Consider the following 18,156-nt stretch of genomic DNA (forward strand, 5'->3'; position numbering starts at 1 on the left):
TTACTAGATATCGGCACCGAGTCAATATTTATGTTCATTTGAATATCACCTAAGTTTCTCACACTGTTTCTCTTGTCCACCACCATGAATTCAGTTTTGTTCTCATTCAATTTTAGTTGTTTAAATGTCATTCATTCTCTAACGCTATCAAGGATTCGGTTTAGAGTTTCAGTAGTGTCATGTATATCATTTATGGAGAAGTAAAATTGTGTCATCTGCAAATAGTTTAAACTTCACGCCATGCCTTTGTAGCATTTTCGATAGACCAATAGTATAGATGCAGAATAAGATTGGGCTAAGTACATTCCCCTGGGGTATCCCTCTGTTTAAGGGTTCATATGATGAATAAGAGTTTCCAATTTGTACACAGTAATTTCTACCAACTAAGTAGTCTTTTAGGTATTCGAAGGCTTGATCTTCAATGCTGATGGACTGTAGGTCATTTAGTAGCAGTTCATGAACCACTGTATCAAAAGCAGCACTGGGATTGAGCAGTATTAAGATACCACATTTGTTTTCATCCATCATTTCTAACATATCATTTACAACGGAGCAGATGGCTGTCTCCGTAGAGTATAGTTTTCCGTAAGCAGATTTGGTTGTCAGGCAAAGCTTCTTTTACTTCTAAGTGGCTGACTAGTTGTTCAAGAATTACATATTCAAGCACTTTTGAGACAAAGGATAGATTTGAAATAGGTCTATATGAGCCTAATTCCTGGTAGTTCAGTGCTTTTTTCAGAACTGATGTGACTATAGCCATTTTCTCAGATTTAGGAAACTTGTATTGCTATTGTCATTATTATTTCGGCTAGACTAGAAAAGTCTCTCTCTCCAATTACTTCAGATATTGGCATAGGATTGATCGCGCAGTTTGTTTTCTTTGCTCTCTTGATAATTCTGGTGATGTCATCTTGTGTTCATGTTGTTAAATCGTATCAATTTTGTCTGTGTGCCTGGTGTCTCATAATTCTGAAGTTGAGTATTTACAAATGACCTGGTTATATTTTCAATTTTGTTTTTAAAGAATACTAGAAAATTATTTGCCAGTTCCTGGTCACTGTATACATCAGGTAGCTTCTTTTCTTTTACATTTACCATTATACCATTCAATAGACGATATAACTTATTTATGTACTGTATGTTGCTGCTTCGAGGATCTTTCTCTTTTAGTATTCATTTTTTTCCTTCTTAGTAGGTAGTTATATTGACACGCAGCAGTTTTGTATTCTACCTAAGTACTTTTAGTTTTTAATCTATTCCTCTTTCTTTCTTTGTCTTTTTTCTGTTTCAGGCGGCGTCATAAAGAAAAACATTATATAAATTGCATTTATTTCATTTATTTGGAAGTCCTAAGAAAAATTAAGTAAAACATTGGTAATAACAAAATCAATATATAATCAATACTTGGTAAGATTGCTGTCGATGCAAAAACTAACCTATACACAGATGTGTAAATGCGTCTGTTTCTTCATTATGATCAGAGATAAACGTAAACAAAACATTGGTTGTCATTTTTTATCATGCTTTTTGGCGTGTTTAGGAAACGCATGATATAAAATCGCCTTTAATATTTGTGCCTGTCTTAGTTTAGGGTACTGTAGTACATGCATTAAGTGTTCTGTACATTAAAGGGTAGTTTGTTAACAGTACTACGTAAAGGGAAGGCTTTAAAAGTCTGAATATACATGTTAAATAAATACGTAAATATGGTGTCCCTACTTCGCGGATTTTCAGCTATCGCGGCCGGTTTTGGAACCTATCTACCGCGATAAACGAGGGTTCACTGTACATGCATTATTATTGGATACAGTTAAGTGACACACCAGTTTAATCAAAATTCGGTTTATTTCAAATATAGCTGTAATTTTTTACCTCGGTAAATGGATATACACTGTACAAAGAGAATTAGGACCAGCTGGGTGTAGAGATAGGTAGTGGGGTGTAGCGTTGGCTATTTGAAATCATCGCCTGGCTTGAATTTTATCGCAATTTTTATGAGAATTTTTATTTAAAATAGGTATTGCTTTGTTCTTGCCCATCCCAAATGCTGTTGCCAACTATTAGAAATCAAATTCTTAATGGGTAAACAATCATCAAAAAGAATTTTTTTTTCCCTGCCCTGGCCGCAAAAAACCGAAACTGTGAAGCAAGAACCCGCGATTAATGAGGTCTGACTGTAAGCATACCTTTTGTTCAGCTAGATTTGAGAGATGGTTAGGCATACAGTATAAGCCATTGGTTACTAGTCTCTCAAATTCCACCTCCAACGGATTTGTTTTTTTTGATGGTGGGAAACCATTAGGATTCTGCTCTAGAAGGCATCATGCTGTAATGCCAATGGGATAGTAGAACTTATAGGTTCAAGACAGTCATCCTTATCTTTTCCTAATAGGGTAAGTTATTACCTCTTTATCTGACGTGGAGAAGACTCCTACAGTTCAGTGAGTATGTATCTGGATAAACGAGGTCTGTGATATGCCTCTGGCTTTCAATCATCAGTTGTTCAGTAACAAGGTTTAGTTATCTATGTAGGCTATTAAGGATTAGACTATCCAAGAGGCTAGTCTTATCAAATACTGTGTCTTTGTGTAAATTATTTTCTTCGGGGTGAGAATTTATTCAGGCATTCAATTTTTTAATTCCCTACATTTATCACAAGGGATTAGGGTAATGTAAGAAGTAATGTTCTAAAGGTTTTGTTTCTTAAAATTTCGAAAGTGTTTCTTTTAAAAGATCTCGCTGATATAATAGCTTTCATTTTACTGTTAAAATTAGTATCACATAAACATATTGATAGATTACAGTTTGGCTACTGTAATGAGATTTTGAGGTTGGAAAGTTGAAACTTTCACTAGTAGAGAAGATCAAGAAGGTCCCCAACTATCATCACAGTTTGTGAGACAAAGAAGGCAACAGAACCTCCCATCCTTCAAAATTTTTAAATGATTAAGTGCCTGAAACTCTACCGCTAATTCAGAGAAGAAAGTCTTTAGGGAAAGATCCCTATGACGCCTTTTCCATGTTTGCAATAGGAGAGTGCGCCAGTTTGCTCTGGATGAGAATCATCCTACCCCAGGACTTGACTCCCAGGTTAAGCAAGACTGCTCAAAGCTCTCTTCAAGCACAGACCAATCCCCCAAGGAGGGATCCACACGATACTCTTGCCGAAGCAGAGAAGAGAGACAGCCTTGAAGGAAAGACGCGATGAAGCCCTCATCAGTCAGTAGGAGGCTTGTGTGCCTCTGCTGTGGGGTTTAAGACCATCCCACCCTGGGACCCAGTCCCAGGGTAGGCATGACTGCTTGAAGAGAGATGGTCTGTTTCCTTGAGGTGGAGGGATCCAAATTATACTGACAAACTTCTTTTCAGAGGCAGGCAAATGAGTCTGTGATTTCCTTAAAAGTGCTCTGGCTGGAGAGACATATTCTATATGACCCCCTGCGTAGAATCTCTCTCCCAGAACCTACACAAGAGCTCGCCAAAATGCCCAACAGAAGGGACATTTCATGAACAGTATCGGTACCTGATCCATAGAGGAATCATTACCTGCTGTCAGTATGTTAGAAGTATCTGCCTTACTGAGGTCATGGACCGGCTGACCAAATCCTGGGAAAATAGTTGCCAGATTAGCATTGTGACTCCCTTCCGAAGGAGGAGGGACAGCATATACCCTATGCTTACCGGCCTTATGGTGCACGTGGGACCACTCACTTGCAACTGGTGCCATGGCAATAGCTATCACACACGGCTCATACTTAGCTTGGTGGATCCCAAAGGAATTAATCAAAGGGTGAGCTCTGTTACTCTCTTTTGATGGAGGAGAGTGGCTCTTTGAAGGTAAGAACATTCTCCTACTCACTGCAGGAATGGGAAAAGTGTGCAAAACATCTCTCCTTCACCTGGCCTAAGGATTCCATGTTGGGTTCCGGCGGAGACTGCTCAACTGCACCCAGTCTTAGGAGAAATTCATCATATTGGGCTCACAAACGTCTTGAGTAACCTCGATGTCGACATTCAATCTGAGTAGGGCCACCTACCTGCTCATAGGGAAACAGAGGTAACTGTAATACTGGTTCACGCTGGCTTGACTTTCCCTCAAGGTATCAGACAGCAGGCGAGTACTGTCACCCTCTCCCAAAAGGAGAGATTGCTATAACCTCCAAGGAACATTTAGCAAAAAGCCTTCCAACACTTCTATCTTGATCACTTATTTTCTCTAGGAATAAATGCTGTCCTCATCAGTCAGCAGGAGGCTTGTGTGCCTGTGCCGTGGGGATAAGGACCATCCGACCCAGTCTCAGTGTAGGCAAGACTGCTTGAAGAGAGATGGTCTGTTTCCTTGAGGTGGAGGGATCCAAATTATACTGAAAAGCTTCTTTGGCAGAGGCAGGCGAACGAGTCTGTGATTTTCTTAAAAGTGCTCTGGCTGGAGAGAGATATTCTATATGACCCCCAGTGTAGAATCTCTCTCCCAGAACCTACACAAGAGCTCGCCAAAATGCCCAACAGAAGGGACATTTCATGAACAGTATTGGTACCTGATCCATAGAGGAATCATTACCTGCTGTCAGTATGTTAGAAGTATTTGCCTTACTGAGGTCATGGACCGGCTGACCAAATCCTGGGAAAATAGTTGCCAGATTAGCATTTTGGCTCCCTTCCGAAGGAGGAGGGACAGCATATACCCTATGCTTACCTGGCTTATGGTGCACGTGGGACCACTCACTTGCAACTGGTGCCACGGCAATAGCTATCACACACGGCTCATACTTTGCTTGGTGGATCCCAAAGGAATTAATCAAAGGGTGAGCTCTGTTACTCTCTCCTGATGGAGGAGAGTGGTTCTTTGAAGGTAAGAACATTCTCCTACTCACTGCAGGAATGGGAAGTGTGTGCAAAACATCTCTCCTTCACCTGGCCTAAGGAGTCCGTGTTGGGTTCCGGCGGAGACTGCTCAACTGCACCCAGTCTTAGGAGAAATTCATCATATTGGGCTCACAAACATCTTGAGCAACCTCGATGTCGACATTCAGTCTGAGTAGGGCCACCTACCTGCTCACAGGGAAACAGAGGTAACTGTAATACTGGCTCACGCTGGCTTGACTTGCCCTCAAGGTACCAGTCAGCAGGCGAGTACTGTCACCCTCTCCCAAAAGGAAAGAGATTGCTATAACCTCCAAGGAACTTTTAGCAAAAAGCCTTCCCACACTACTATCTTGATCACTTATCTTCTCTAGGAATAAATGTTCAACAAAGAAAGTGGAGGAAGGAGAAGGGATTGGTAGAGCAAGAGAGGGCGAACAACATTCCAAAGGGAGCCAATCTACAGATGTGGGTTTGAAGTTATGTATTCTCCTAGGAACAAAATTCACTTCCACATGCTTACCTTTCGGTGTGCTTCAACTTACTAGCAAAAAAAAAAAAAATGGAAAAAAAAAAAAAAATTCACAAGCAAATGAATGAAAAGATCAAACAGTCAAGAAAGCAGTGGAATAGTGCAGTGGTACGTACATCAGCACCAGTTGCACTGGAAGTGGCTATTCTGTGACAGGCTGGCAGGTAGGACCTCCCCCTTGCATCACCTGTCATAACCAACAACCTTGTTAACAAATCCATGGTTGTTCCAGTGCCACTGAATACATTTTATAGGATGTTAGGTTTTGTATACATGTAGGAACAAATGGCTCTTTCCTCTTATCTTGCCTTTACCATCTTTGCGGTACATGCAATATATTAGGTAATTTGAATGAAACAAAAATAACAATTTGATTGTTTTATTTACTGTGTACTGTACAATAATGATCAGAGATCAATAAAACTTGACACTTGTTAACGCGGCACTTTACTCCATCTGCACCTCAGTGAAGTGCTTCTAGTACAATAGCAGTCTTTTTTTTTACAAATTTTATATGAATTTGAGATATATTTACTTTATTTTAGTCAAAATGTGGGTATTGTGAAGAGGCAGTTAATATGCACTTTTTAAAATTTAAAACAAAAGTACATTTTCTGTAACCTCCAAAAATAGCATCTAAGGCTTAAAGCACATATTTTTTGTGTTTTCTTGGGGACTTGCAACACTAATGGTATGTAAGTATTACAACTGAAAAGCCTTGCTGTGAAATATATTGATCTTGAATGGCAGATACATTGGCTATGTACACGACTATTTCAGTGTTACTGCTTGTCATTCTGTTCCCCCTTCCCCCTAGGTCTTAAACAATTTAAAAAATAATTTTTCCAATAGATTTCATAACATCAATATCCTTGCGCTGTCATGGTACTATAATGGAGTATATTTTCCATATAAAGTAAATAACAATCCCATTTACAAACTCTGAGTACATGAAATCAGTTTCTTTTCCAATCTGTGTAATTCTTAATTATACAAAAGGTTTTTGTGTTTTTTCCTTTTTAATACTGTACATAAGATGAAAAGAATCAAAATAATAACTTAAAGGAATTTACTCAAGTATAGTAAAGCACATTAACATCATACAAAAGACTTTCACAAGGTACTGGTAAATCAGGTATTCTGTTAAATAATATTTCAAATGAACTTGATCACAAAATTGGTATGTTCCATTACTATAAAATCTGTAAATTCAGCTAAGTAATGTGCAAGATATTTTTTCTTAATCAAGAACACAGAAGTTTTAAGTTGAGTTCATTGAAGTTTTTATGATTTTATTTTACATACAGACAATAATTTCTCCACCATGTCTGCTTATATTGTAATGTCTAGTAAAAATTTAGGTTAAGTTTATCATTAAGTCACAAAGTCTACCCAGAAAACTTGTTTTCATTACTTAAGATTTATAGTGCGATAGCATTTATATATTTTTCAAACTTGGGAACGTATTAATTATCAAAATATTTAGAATGCAAATTATAAAAGATTCCTATACAACCTAGGCTGTTTATGACTTTTAACTGAAAAGATTATTAATTTTAAAGGAGTACATCACAAATTTTATATTTTTAAGTAATTTGTATTTATCCTTGCTTTAAAAACCAGAGTCCTTTATTAGGGAGACTGTTTCAGCTCGAGTTGGATTAGTCATTAGAATTGTTTAACGAGGGGTTAAATAACTGATATAGGGAGCGGGTGAGAAACCCCACCCCATTACCAGTTAGATTGGCTCACTTTTGACCTTTCGGTCCAGGATTAAAAGGGTTGGTTGAGGAGGGAAATTAATGTAAAGGACTTGGGTTTGCATAACTGGGAAAACTTCAAATTAATTTACTTTAAGAATTTGTGATATTTTCCGATGCAAAATATAAACCATCATCCTTTAATGGGGAGACTTGATGTTTGGTGGAGGTTGGTAGTGCCCCTAGAACCAAAGTGGATGATTCTTTTTCTTTCCTGGAAAGTGTGAGACTACCTTGTCTATTATGAGAGCAAAGTGGTGATTCAAGTAACCTCATGACTCTTTCATAGGGATGAGAAGACTGACAGGGTCTGGCCTGTACGAAATCAGCTTGGAATAATATACTTGCATTATGATTGATGGGTTGGTATATAAATTCCGCCATCCTCCCCTTCACTTAGTAGGATGGGGGAGATATTCTTTGGAACAAGTTTGATCCAGCATGCACTGTTTTGATGGTTTTGTCCCCATGAGAGGGGCCAGAAAAATGATCAATAAGAGTCAGTCATTCTACCATTCACTCCAGACTTACGTCTACATGATACCATTGACAAGATGCTCCATGTCCTATATGGGAGCTGGTTATTTAACCCCTTGTAATAAAATGCTCGCACTGAAAGTCCCCCCTATTAAAGAACAATATTTTGTATTTCACATTGGAACAAACTGGATCTTTGATGCACAATAAGAACATAAAAAATTAGTAGATGACCCAAATTCATTTAGTACTTTGATCAAAGGATAAACAATCTGATAAGGAAGCAATATTATACCTGTCACTTAATAAAGATATAAGAAAACTAATATAGTCCTACAATAATATTGGAGATGGAATTGGCACGAAAATTTTAAACTTTGAACATGATAAAAATAGCACCATTTTTAAAACCTGATAGGCTCCATCTATGTCTAATCTTACAAATGACACGGAAGATTCTTCTTTCTGTATCTGAGTAACAATTTTTTTAAATTTCTGATGAAGGAAAATAGTATTTAGGTTGTAATGATAATTCTCATGGTTCTAATAAAGTTAGTTGTGTTAAATAAATTATAAAGCATGGTATGACAAAAGCCAATCTGAAATTGAAAAGCAAGCAATAAATCTTTTAACAAAAGTTTTTCTAGGCACAGTATTCCATATGGAATAGAAATCAATCTATTTATGGTACATGTATATTTGTAATATAATGGCAGTTAATATCTAAAATCCAATTCATTTAAGAGCAAATATAAATCTTGGAGGCCTGTAATTTAGATTACAAGTTCTTTGGAAAGTTTAACAAAACCTTATTATGGTACGAGTAAATTATTCAAAAGCTCATGCAAACCCCCCCCCCCCCCAACAGTGAACTGAAATAATTCCAACACTAAATCTTGAGAATTTTTTAAAGATTCAACAGAAAGTGCTTGACACAGTATAACTAATTTTTAAAAGAAAAAAATCCAAAATGTGACAATAATACTTTAATACTTTGAAATGTTTTATATCTACCCACAACTCTGATAACTAAAGTAAATTCCTGAATAGGTCAATTGCAATCTGGTATTATCTTTTAAGTTTAATTTGTTAAACAAAAAGTAACTGTGATTGATAAGTTTTGTGGCAAGTACAATAAAGGATACCAGTCTGTGTAATGAAATAAAAACAATGTATTGGGAGATATTTCTACATTTTTATACAGTACAAATTTCTGATCCCATCCCCTTACTATTAAAAAGATTCATCAGAAATATAAGAATATCATTCCAGTTAGGTATAATTCTTTAAATTCAATTGAAGTTTCAATGGCAATTCTGGTTTTTGGTCAAAATTATCAGCATGTACTCAAACTATACAACAAAACCTCTTATCCACGTACATGGAAGTATGACAAATTTTTGCAAACAGTACAGTAATATACTATGTATTTATTACAACAAAACATATAATGGTTCATGTATTGTCATACTGTAAATAATTAAAATATATTTGGAGGTATCATTCCTTCCCCTTAAAATCCTCTACTTGAAAGCCCAAAAACAAAGTTCTACTTAGTCAAAGCCAGGTAAACCTTGGAAGTATAAAACTCCAACATATGGAATTAAATTGCAAAAAAATGTTAAAAGGAAATTTCTTTTTATTTCACCAGACACTAACCTGGCAAGCTCTTGCTCACGGCCTTTCACCCCCCACTGGTTGTGTATAAGACCAACTAGTGGTCTCACAAAGCGAGAAAGAAGGTGTTCTTTAATATCTTTTTCTTTATCATCCCAGTGCTAAGGAAAGACTTAAGGTCTCAGGTCCACTCCTCCGGCTCACTCCTCTTGGAGCTTCTGCTGTACAGAAATAAAAGCCAGTCATTCTGACACCCTCTGGACACCTCCTGAGAAGAGACTCAAACCTGGTATCATGGGAAGCAGGGTCTTGGCCATAAACTCAGAAATAAGCTAAAGACCTTTTCCCATTCTTTGAAATTATTAGTGACATACAAGATGCCAAAGGCTAGCTAATCTTTGCCATCTTTGAAATTACTAGTGACATACAAGATGCCAAAGGCCAGCTAATCTTTGCCAAAGCTAAGGTAGTCTTTGTCTAACACTCGTTTCAAAGGCTCTTATGGGGCATGCATAACAGATTTGGGAAAACAGTCCCGGAACGAGAATGACGGATTGAATCTCCTCACAGGTATAGGCAACTTGCACAAGGAGTATAGGTCTAGTTCTTCAGTCGAAAGCCAGCTTGAAGCTGAGCAGTAGCTTTTCCCTCCACAACTAATAGGCACGTCTCTTTTTGAAGAGCCACTACGATCAGAGTACTCCATTCTAACAACATAACTCAGAAATTGGTTCACTTCCTTAGAAGACAGCTGCAGAGGCCTGTCATAGTTCCCCCAGACATTTGAGCAATCCCTTGGAATATGCCTTTTGCTCAAGATGCTGTACAGTATTGTACCATGAAGTGCAACCAATTTTACAGATTGGAGGTATGCATCTCAGAAGTTGTGGCTGACAGAGTAGTGTTCCAAGGGGGTCATTTTCTTGGAAGATCTACTTTACCGTGTTAATAGATTGGAATACCACTCATCTTGTGGTCATCTGGGAGCCATCAGGATCATCCTGACACCTTGCATGATCAACACTCAGTTGATCCACTGACAAACCCAGTTTGAACAGGGAGTGTAAGAGTACAGGTGATCCCATTGGCACTGGACAGTGTCTTTGAATCCTTCCCATGATTCTCAAATAGAGAAATTAAACACAGAGTAATCCATCTTGGGCCATGAAACAAAAAGGTCAATCTCTGGTGATCACCAGAGTGTAAGACTACTTTCTGTTATATGAAGAAGGGATTACTCTAACTTACAAATTGCATCTGCATGTTTGCTAAAACATTCCTCTTTCCAGGAACAAACTTTGCCGACAGGCCTACAATATTGATCACTTCCCAGATGTGCAACTGCTTTGCTAACTTACAAAGCCTGTACAAGACAGTCCCTCATTGCCTGTTGAAGTATGCTATAACTGTAGTGTTCTATCTCCTCAACACTACTGAGTACCTTATCAAACTCTGTTGGAAAATTTGTAGTGTAAGGAATACTGCACTCATTTCCTAGGTAATATACACCAACTTTTTTTTTCTGGGAAACATGCCCCTGAAGTACTTGATCCCTCAGGTGCATACCCCACCCCTTCTTGGATACATCCGTGAACACAAGTGTCTGATGAATAGCACTCCCCTAGCAAGGTTTTCAATGTTCAGTCACAAGGAAAGTGTCCAGTACCTCTTGCTCCACTGGAACAAAGTAGGAAGGGATGCCCAAAAAAGACCAACTTCTTTAGGTTACGATTGTTGTCATTCAGCCAAATATAGTAAGAGGATGATTGCAACCAGACATGCCTCTTGCAAAAGGCACAAGGTTGTTGAGATTAATGGCAGGTTTGTGTGACGCATTTGCTGCTTATCCAGAAAAAAATTGCATATAGTTGTACTTAATCCAGGCTTACGAGAACACAATAGCCTGTCTGCATATTTATTTACAAAGATAAACCAGAAAGAGTAAAACAGCCAAATTTAAGCTGGAAAAAAAACTTGTGTACAGTACTCCTTATGGCTGAAGTCAAAAGTGAGTGCCTAGCTGACTGACAAGTGGGTTGGGACCCCACCACCTGTCTGTAGTCATAACTACCTCTTCAAATTTTTAACAGCTGTTCCAGCTTCTCAGAAAAGTCATACTCCTATTATAAGACAATGGTTTGTATTTGGGTCAGAACAAGTAATGATTGAGAGCTGTTACATAATTTCTTTACATACAAAAAATAAAGTGAATAAAATCATGCTCTAACAACTTCTCCCAGTGAAAATGGATATATCTAATGCATTCATGATCTTAATAATTAAAAATGGGCTAACATCTGTGCAGTTTTATTCCACAAGTTTGAATTATTAATTATGTCATTTCAATGAGCACCACTGTATAACCAGTGTTTTAGTTTGTAAACATGTAAACTTCCAGTCCATGAACACTTAAATTTCAGATTTACATTTGCATTAATGTTTTTAAGATGTAATAGTAAACCTAATCTAAAACATTGTCCATTGTTTGGACATGTCATTCCAAAAAAAGGTTTCCAGGTAAAAATTGTGAACTCTTTAAAACTTATTGAAAGATAAATGGGGGAGGGGTTTTTAAAATTTAAATAACGTCATAGTTGTAATACAATATTTCACCGATTAAAGGAAAATTTTAAACTAATAATAAACAGTTCAAGATCCTTTCATAAGAATGCAGGAAGTAAGGTACAAAAGTTTTCCAATGCTTTACAATATTTCAAATATGACATGGTATTCCCAACAATCAAAGCTTAGTACTCAAAATTTATAACTCATCTATTAGTGGCAAACCAATTGTAGTTTCTTTCCAATTTAGTCAAATTGCACGAAAACCTCAGAGTAAATTTCAAATAAATGCAATTACTTTTCTAACTCCAAAATCATGTATTTATACCATAAACAAAGATTACCCTTCCTCCCCTGTGTTGTATTTTCAAATCAAATACAAGTGGGATTCTCTACACCACACAAGACTGAAAAACATGTCTCTTGATTCTCCATAACACAAATGGCCCCAAAAATACAAATTTACCTTAACAGATAATGTGGGATCGGATTAACTGCCGAATAAGTTCTTATTCGAACAATGTACATATAAAAATACTATGAGTACAGGAGGTATTCGTCACTTACATTGGCAGATGGTTGATGTAACAAAATGAATTTTCGTAGTATTGCACCACAAACTAAGAAACTTGAAATCGACATTAGAATAATTAGTCTGCTTCAAAAAGTCACTCCTAAGGAAGCAATAATGACAGAATTCATTCAGAATAAAAGAGCTACACAATTGCAGAATCAATAAGTCAAGATCTTTAGTGTAAAATAAAAGAAACGAATGCCATCTGTCCTCATGGTCTCATGAATATTCATAGTATATATAGGATTTATTTTGCTGCAATATCTACCTATCCTATGAATATACGGTACAAAATTCTTCTTGACAGTTCACTCATTATAATTAACGTGTTAGTTCCTAACTTCCTCTTCATGTAAAAACCAATGATTTAGACATTAGGATTTGAGGTAAATTTATAATACAGAATATAAAAAAATCATGATTTATATCAAGCTGAAGAACCAAACTGAACTACTGTATAGTAAAATTCTTGCCCTCAGTCTACAAGATAATTCAAAAGTTAAAGCATAATGAATAAGATATGTACACTGTCAGTTGACAATAATCAATATGATATACCTACAATAATTTATAGGAAGTTGCTTAGAAGATTGATAAAGTTTCAAGTAATGAAAACATTCAACTTGTACATTATACAAATGAACTAATTTGAGAAGGAAGACGAGGGTCATACATCTAATTAGTTCTTAGACACCACTAGGAGTATAAAAATCAGTGCAAAAACCTACATGTGCATGGAAGTACATACATATCCTACAGACTTCCATGTGCCTCAGGTGAAATGAGTGCTACTGGTAGCCTTCAGGTTTTTACACTGGGATTGTGCACCTATCTGCACTCTTCAGGATCTCTACAACATCACACACATAAAATCCAATCCAGTCCAGGTATTTCATGCTACAATATTCTATACAGCTTCAAGACAATAAATTGGATTCAAATTACAACATAGTACTTACTGTACCACCCATAACAAATTATACTTCCACATCCTAATAGTGCATGAACTTGTACAATACAGTAGTACTGTTCCACACTTTCACTTAAGCTATTTTTAATATACAGTAAAACCCTTATCTTTTGCACATTATACACTGCATAAAAATAACTGTACTATAAAAGAGCTTCTGTAATCTACTTTGCAGACAAGCAATAAATTTAGGACTAATGACTTTACCAGAGGTCAGGAAAACTGATTTAATACTGGAACAACAGCAACCAACTTAGAATTTGCTAGTTATAAAGTCCATATGATATAAGTAACTGTGAAATGGATAAAAAATTAGGAAACCTTCAAAAAATTTAAAACCCTAGCAAATTATTACTGTTGGTCACTTTAAGAATTAATTCCTGATACTTTTATCTACTTCAAGTATTTTACATCTAAAGCAATATCATACTGCATATGGAAAGTGTTGAAGCTTTACAAGAACTATGAGTATTTAAAATTCCAAAGTAGTGGTATTAAAAATTATGCAATGGCCATTCTAAAAGGATGTTTTAACTTCAAGTTGAACAAGGGAATATAACCATAAAACCTTCAAATATTAAAATACAGTACAATCTGACACAATGTATTTTTCCAAGGGTTATGCTTATGATAAAAATCAGCAGAACCAACAATTAAACAAAATTATCAGTTAGTTTAACCAGTCCACTGAGTCAGAGGATTTTTAACATGCATAAGCCTGGCCACCTAATGAATTAGATGGCATATGAGCTATTGTAATTTAGAAAAATCTTAAGTTCCATGAAATTAAAAATTACTTTGAAGATACAATGGGGTAGGAAAAACTGCCACCTACTAATTTTGTCAAATTAATTTGAAAATATTGACATATCTGTTTCAATAAAAAAAGCTATTATAAACATCACAACAAGAATAAAACATCTGAACCAAGAATATAACATTACCTTACTACAAAAGTTCTTATATTCCAGTTATCTTTAGAGGAAGAATCCTAATTTATTTTAGAACCTAGGACCAAGCTTTAATTTTTAATAGATCAATGAATTACTGTACCTATAATGAACCAGCACTTGCAATAATGTCCCTTTATTTTGAGCTGCAAATTGCTACAACCTTCATTTACAATTTACATCGCTATCTTATCTTCTAACATCTGCTATTCACTTGATTCAATCTTTAATTAATTTAAACTTTTTAATCACAATAAATATTTTTCAATGAGTTGTATCAATAACCTACAGTAATTCTAAATCTGGTTCTCTTTTTACCCCTTCATAAGTACATATTTCAAGGTTATTTTCAAATTTCTTAATCAATCATTTTAGCATCATGTCATAATTTTACGGTAATTTAACAAGGAAACTTTTATATATATTTCATCTACTGTAAAAAATATAAATTTCATGTTTCCACAATTCAGAATAGCCAGTTGTTAAATGACTGGAACGAAAGTATCGGTAATTAAGGAAAGAATAGGAAGTGTTTTTGTTTAGATATTATAACTGAATATAAATGTTGTATAGTAATCCATACCATAAATTTAAAAACTGGAAATCAGAATTTACTAAAGATATGAATAAAACCAAGCCATTTTAAGAGGGGCGGGAGGAAATATAAATAAGTACTACACTATGTAAAAAAGAGCCTCTTATGATATGGCCAGCATCTTTCATGTAACTCAAGCTTTGGTATTAAATTTGAAATATAATTCTTGAAAATTCTATCACAAAACAAGAAAATTAACTTTTATCACAAACATTATTATCTGTTGCAGCTAGCTAATATGACAACATATGAAACAATAACCACCAGCAGTACTCAAAATTCAAAATTAATAAAGTGAAAACATAAAGCTAAGCTAAAATACTTCCCCAACTAAAGTACTGCTGCCTAATTGAAAGTTCTGCATATGTAAGTACAGTAATAATAAATATCATTGTTGAAATGTAGAGAGGCTGTCTTTAAATTTCCTTAAATATAGCACTCTCAGGTAATTATTGGCCTTCATAAATAAGAGGCAGGTAAATGTTAATAATGTCCATTGCTGCCAGGGTTCATTTATAGACAAGAGTTTAATCTAGCTGAACCTTATGCAGTACAGTATCACAATGCTGTAATCAAATTACGACTTGGATATATTACAACAAAAGTCGGTCCATAAGCTTTAGGCAAAGACCTTTCATTGTTACCATACCTTGCTAGACTTTCTAATAAGTTTTAGGAGTTAAATAGGATGTTCTTCAATACTGTGTATAACACTGTATGATCTTTTCATATTTTTTGAAAAATTCTGACATCAACTGACATAAAAATAACTGGGCACTGAATGGCCTTCCAAACCCTAGCAGCAGGCCATATTGGTCCAAATTTCATATTCTATTTAAACAAGCAAATATAAATTGGCAACCAAATAACTTTCCACTACTGTACAGTACTTCTAAAATGAAAAGAGCAAATAAAAACAGATTTAAAAACAGCGTAGCAGGTCCCTTGTTCACATTAATAAAGTGAAAAAAATAGTTACTGCAGTACAATTCAAACACCACCATCAGATTAATCATGAATTCGTTAATTACCATCTATTAATTTCTTATCACAATAAATGAAAGCTTGATAAAAAGTTAGGTAAATGATATCACATGAAGGAATGGATTCAGAAAAGCAACTAAAACTAAATTTCAAGAGCTAAAATAAAGAACTTGAAATTCTGTATTACACTTGGTATTATACTATAATCTTTGAATCAGTATCAACTTGAAATAAAAGAAAAATTATGAAAATTTCAGTTGATAGTACAATCTGAGAATACAAAATGTGTATCATTACAATTTCTTACATATTTCAGAGTACTGTACCTAGTTACTAGAAGTTTAAAAGCACAACAAAGGAAAAATAAATGATTTTCCATTAAAAAGCAAAAGCCTTTCGAATGAATGCATTATGTTGAGGTAGCAGCTATTACCTTCCAGAATATCAATTAAAGACAATAGAATGGCATACAATCCGGGAGAAAAATTTGCAGTACAATAATGAGATGAAAGAAAAATATGTCATTAGAGGCACCAAAATATCATGCAAAATTCTTTCAACATTTTTCTAAAAAAGAAAGTAGCAATTAAAGCACCTTGGACCGGACCTATGCCTTGAATGAAAAAACCTATAAATCTAACAACAATGTAAAATAAAGCAGCATTACATATACTGTACAATATATACATATACCAAATTACTGTACAGTACTTTAATATAATGTATGTGTATATATGCAAGTATATTTCCTATATCAAGTGCAAATAATGAAGGGTTGAGCTGCAATTCACCATGCTGTTTCTTTATCACTTGCATGTACCTTTTCCCTACCTTAAAACCTTCATTTTAAATTACAAAGAATAAGATCACAATGATAATTAGAATTCCTGAAAGAGCACCAATTGCTGCCCACTGGCGACGGTCTGTTAGGGAGAAAATATAGAATATAGACTGTAAACAAATTGTATAAAAATTCAAGAACAACTTAGCCTTAAAGGTAATTGTAAAAAAAATCTAAAAATCTAATTACAAGACCTTCCATAAAAAATTCACGATATAAATCTCATGCCAACCCTATTGAATAAATGAATTTTTCTTACTAAAAAAGAAAAAAAAAGATGAATTTTCTTATAATATTGGATTTTAAGTTAAAAACAGTATTTCCCTATTAAAATGTTAAGAGAATACTTGCACATCTAGAAAAGTTTGTTAATAGCTTATCAGTTATAAATTATTTCAGGAGGAAAAAAAAATAACATTAATAGAGGGGAAAAAAATAGCATCAAATAAAATACAAAGAAATGTCTACTCCCCTTAGTCAAGAAACTTAGTTTAAAGTTGAGCAATAGCCTTTTACTACTGAATGGAGCAGTTTCTCCTTGCGGAGGCGAGGTAAAAAGTGAGATACGAGCAGAATAGTGTTTCTGAGAAGAGGCACCCTTTCCACGACACCAACCATAGGAGATAGCCCACTTGGCTTGGTACACAGAGGTCGAGGATTTGCGGACAGATCCAGACACCTCTCACGAAAAAAGCCTTTCTCTGAAAGGAGTTGCTGGGTAACCTCCACACATGAGGCTGAAGGGATTCCACTGCACTGTGGAATATCTGATAGTGTGTCTAATACCATTATGTCAGGAAAGGGATGAAATTCCCTGAGGCCATTTTGGGGCCACAAGAGTAAAGTTGAGGTTGGGAATTGCTCAAACTCAATTTATGCTTCTGATCATGCATAAAGGGCAGAAAATAATAGGCATCGAGGCTATCTGATGGGAGCTGGAACGGTTTCTTGAACGCTTGTTTTTGGATCTGGAATGGGAGAGCAGCAGACAGGACTCTTGTGATTCAGTGAGGTTGCAAACAGGTCTACTGTAGTGTTGGGGAACCCAACAAATTCAGGATCTCTGTTGCTTTCTGAAGACTTAAAGACCATTCTGAGCCACCTACCTGTGACCGCCTACTTGACTTGTCTGCCACAATGTTCCTCTAGGCTGGAATCAAGTAAGCTATCAAGGAAATAATAGATTTGAGTTCTGCCCATTCAAAAGTTGGCAAAGTTGCAATGACATGGTACCTCCTTACTTGTTCTCCTAAGCCATTATGGTGGCTTCATCAACACCAATTGTTGAATACCTAGGAAGGCTGTCTTTAGCTCTAGCATGTTCAAATGTTAGAATATGAATGTCTGGTTGTGGCGCATCCGGGTGAGGCTCTCAATGGTGAAGCTCATTTAGATGAGGTGCACAAAGAAGCGTGTCTGGGTGAGGTAACG

General features: G+C 35.7%; 1 protein-coding gene across 4 annotated transcripts in view; it reads right to left on the reverse strand.

Moving 5' to 3' along the window:
- Positions 1-5,758: 5,758 nt before the first annotated feature.
- Positions 5,759-18,156, reverse strand: part of Syx6 (Syntaxin 6) — a 200,465-nt gene continuing 188,067 nt past the window's right edge. For 3 of the 4 annotated variants that reach the window (XM_068347086.1, XM_068347085.1, XM_068347084.1), the window contains exon 8: positions 5,759-16,807. In XM_068347086.1, the coding sequence (XP_068203187.1) occupies positions 16,731-16,807 (77 nt within the window). In that variant the 3' untranslated portion in view covers positions 5,759-16,730. The remainder of the gene's footprint in view (positions 16,808-18,156) is intronic. The other variant, XR_011039583.1, reaches the window with a different exon arrangement.

The sequence above is a fragment of the Palaemon carinicauda genome, chromosome 23 (assembly GCF_036898095.1).
Source record: "Palaemon carinicauda isolate YSFRI2023 chromosome 23, ASM3689809v2, whole genome shotgun sequence".
Classification (NCBI taxonomy): Eukaryota; Metazoa; Arthropoda; class Malacostraca; order Decapoda; family Palaemonidae; genus Palaemon; species Palaemon carinicauda.